Here is a 2,922-nt window from a genome sequence, read left to right on the forward strand (position 1 = left end):
GATATCATCATCTGGGGTAAAATGAACTGTGAGATAAGTTGGCAATCGTAGCAGAAGCGCCTTGTTTTATCAAGTACTTCTCCCAAGGGTTGTGAGTTTCCATGATTTTCTCTGCCACGAATGGAGGCTTAGTAGGAGGAGGCAACTCTTCATCTTTCTTGATGAACATTTGTAATGCCTTAGACATAGATGGCCGTAACGTTGGGATTTCTTGAGTGCACAAAAGCCCCACATGTAACACTCTCGCAACCTCATTTCTTACATTGATTGTATGGTAGTTATGCAACATGAGATTTGGATCGAAGAGTTCCTCCACTATCCCGCGTTTATAGTGCTCCCACACCTGTTAATTCATCCAATAAAGTCAAGATCAATGAACAAAAATGTTTCAAGATTGAAATTTTGGTTCAAGAGAGAAGTGATTGATCAGAAATTACATCGGAAACTAAGCTGACTGTATATTCAGAGTTATTTCTCTTGTTATTTTGTCTTCCAGTAACAATCTCTAGTAGAAGAACTCCAAAGCTGTAAACGTCTGCTTTTTCTGTTAGCTGACCGCGTGTTAAGTATTCTGGAGCCATATATCCTCTGCATAAAAAGGGTAAATCATCCATTACTGGACCATATTAGTTTTTGCATTTTTGTGTACTTTTTACACGAAAAATTAGAAGATGAGACGAAGAAATACTAACAACGTGCCAGCAAGGACAGTGCTTATGTGACTCTTGTCTTCTTGGAATGACCTGACCAATCCAAAATCAGCAATCTTTGCACGGAGCCTCGAGTCCAACAGGATGTTGCTTGCCTTAATGTCTCTGTGAATTATTCGTGTATTTGTGTTCTCGTGTAGGTATACCATTCCTTCTGCTGTCCCTATAATTATCTCAAATCTTTTCTCCCAGTTTAGAGCTTTACCTTTGATAGGGTCTGTCAAATTTTAAGGTTAGAATCAATATACATGATAAAGTCATTGTACTGGTTATGTGAAAACACACAACTTAGTCTTAATGTGAAGTCGGTTGCCTATGTTAACTTATTTGTACTTTTATTTTTAGTTGGTGCAATGATGACATGAGTTTAGCTTAAATATAATAGAGAGGGTTTGTATAGCTGAACCCTAACTTGTTTGGGATTGAGGCGTAGTTGTTGTTACAAAGTTCTGTTACTTACCAAATATGAAGCGATCCAGACTCTGGTTAGGGAGTAACTCGTATACAAGAAGGCTTTCCGGTCCTGAGGTGCTGTAGCCCAATAACCTTGTCAAATTTTTGTGGTGGACGCTACTGATTATGTTAACCTCGTTATAAAAATCTGCAGCTGTGTGTTTGTTGTTGAAGAACTGCCTTTTGACGGCAATCTCTTTCCCATCTGCCAAAACACCCTGCAACAAAATGTGCCTCAGACTCTGTTTAATTGACAACACTTCTGGTATTGCATTGATGTTAACATAATTGCAATACATTCAGCCATTACATACCTTATAAACCGTGCCAAATCCACCTTGCCCGAGCTTGTTGGCCTCATCAAATGACCCCGTGGCTTTGTCAAGTGTCGAATACTTGAAGTTCAAGTTGTTTTGATGAAGGATCTTCACTAATTTCTCAACATCAGATGCACCTAACAAGTTCAAATTTCCCAGGAAAAGCATGAGTAGGCCATAACGCTGAAAGTTGTCTTCGGTATATTGTGGGTAAATCACAAGATATATGGTCAGCAAATAAAGATACAACATATGCACATCATTGATATCCTAATGACTTTTATAGCTAATTTTTGGCACAAACGTATTCACCTTTTCTCTTCTTCTGGATTTGTTTGTTCTTCCAGACACCAAAACCAATGAAAGCAGCTACTCCCAAAACGACAACAGAACTAACAACAACAATGACTACAACTTTTCCTGCAATGGGGTGATCTGAAGGTTTTTTTTTATAAGCTGTCTCATCGGAAGGACCTGGCACTGACACTTGAGCACGTGCATAGCCATTATTAGTCGGTGCATTTACAACTGCTTGCTGAACGGCTTGCCTAGCGTTCCGTTGGAACAATGTACCCTTTGTCATCCTGTTTTCACATACATGCCTGTCCTCTGGACCTAAATACTGGTCATAGAACGTGTGATTCTCCACTCGCATAAAGAATCCATCAAGATAAATTCGCCCTGAGTTATACGGGAAGAACTGGGGCAGAACCGTTCGCGCTGCAGCATAGCATAACTCACAGTCGGGTAAAGAAAGATCACCATAGCATTGGGCAAGTCCATAGCTAGTATCTGGTTCAGCGACAGAAACTGCAACTTCATATCCTCCATTTCTCATTTGTTGGCTTATAATTTCCGTAACTGCAATAAAGTTTTGGATATGAATCGTCGAATTATGCTCAAGTTGATTACTACTTATGATCTGGATGGTCTGCGATCTTGGTTCACACACTGATGTATCTAGTAGAAGTAGGATCAACACAATAACAAAGAGAATACATAAAATTGAAGGGGCTGGTATCTCCATTTTGCCAAATGAACTGTACAACAAAGAAAACAATGTGAGAGGACTAATTGATGTAACATTAAAATGACAAAAATAAGTAAAGATCAAATGACTAAATACTCAGAAAGATGATATATTTCACTTCTACTCCATCCAATTTCACCGCTAATCGCCGCTACCCACCGTTATTAATTACCTCACCCATCATGCACCACCCTCAACCACAACCACCTAGCCACAAATCATCACTAGTTGGTCGACACCCTCCACTCAGTGGCGGAGTCAGGATTTTCAATAAAGGGGTTCAAACTCTGTACAAATAGACACACGAAGTAGCCAAAAGGGGTTCGACATCTACTATATATACATAAAAAAATATTTTAATCATATATAAATAATATAATTTTCCGCCCAAGGGGGTTCGGATGAATCCCCT

At 39.3% G+C, this 2,922-nt stretch overlaps 1 protein-coding gene across 1 annotated transcript; it reads right to left on the reverse strand.

Moving 5' to 3' along the window:
• Positions 1-7: 7 nt before the first annotated feature.
• On the reverse strand, positions 8-2,565 carry LOC125853877 (cysteine-rich receptor-like protein kinase 2). Its single transcript, XM_049533630.1, has 6 exons — positions 1,793-2,565; positions 1,478-1,617; positions 1,171-1,381; positions 693-927; positions 438-588; positions 8-343 (listed from the first exon to the last, which is right to left on the reverse strand). Exons 1-6 carry the CDS (start codon positions 2,505-2,507, stop codon positions 8-10), a joined length of 1,788 nt encoding a protein of 595 aa, XP_049389587.1. The 5' UTR covers positions 2,508-2,565.
• Positions 2,566-2,922: the final 357 nt, after the last annotated feature.

The sequence above is a fragment of the Solanum stenotomum genome, chromosome 1 (assembly GCF_019186545.1).
Source record: "Solanum stenotomum isolate F172 chromosome 1, ASM1918654v1, whole genome shotgun sequence".
Classification (NCBI taxonomy): Eukaryota; Viridiplantae; Streptophyta; class Magnoliopsida; order Solanales; family Solanaceae; genus Solanum; species Solanum stenotomum.

Bases quoted from the DNA above. Each gene is read 5' to 3' on its own strand.
- LOC125853877 (XM_049533630.1), bottom strand. From the start codon at position 2,507: ATGGAGATACCAGCCCCTTCAATTTTATGTATTCTCTTTGTTATTGTG. The intron at 928-1,170 runs GTAAGTAACAGA...AAAATTTGACAG, and splicing joins TCTGGATCGCTTCATATTTG to ACCCTATCAAAGGTAAAGCT. The intron at 344-437 runs GTAATTTCTGAT...ATGAATTAACAG, and splicing joins CAGTCAGCTTAGTTTCCGAT to GTGTGGGAGCACTATAAACG.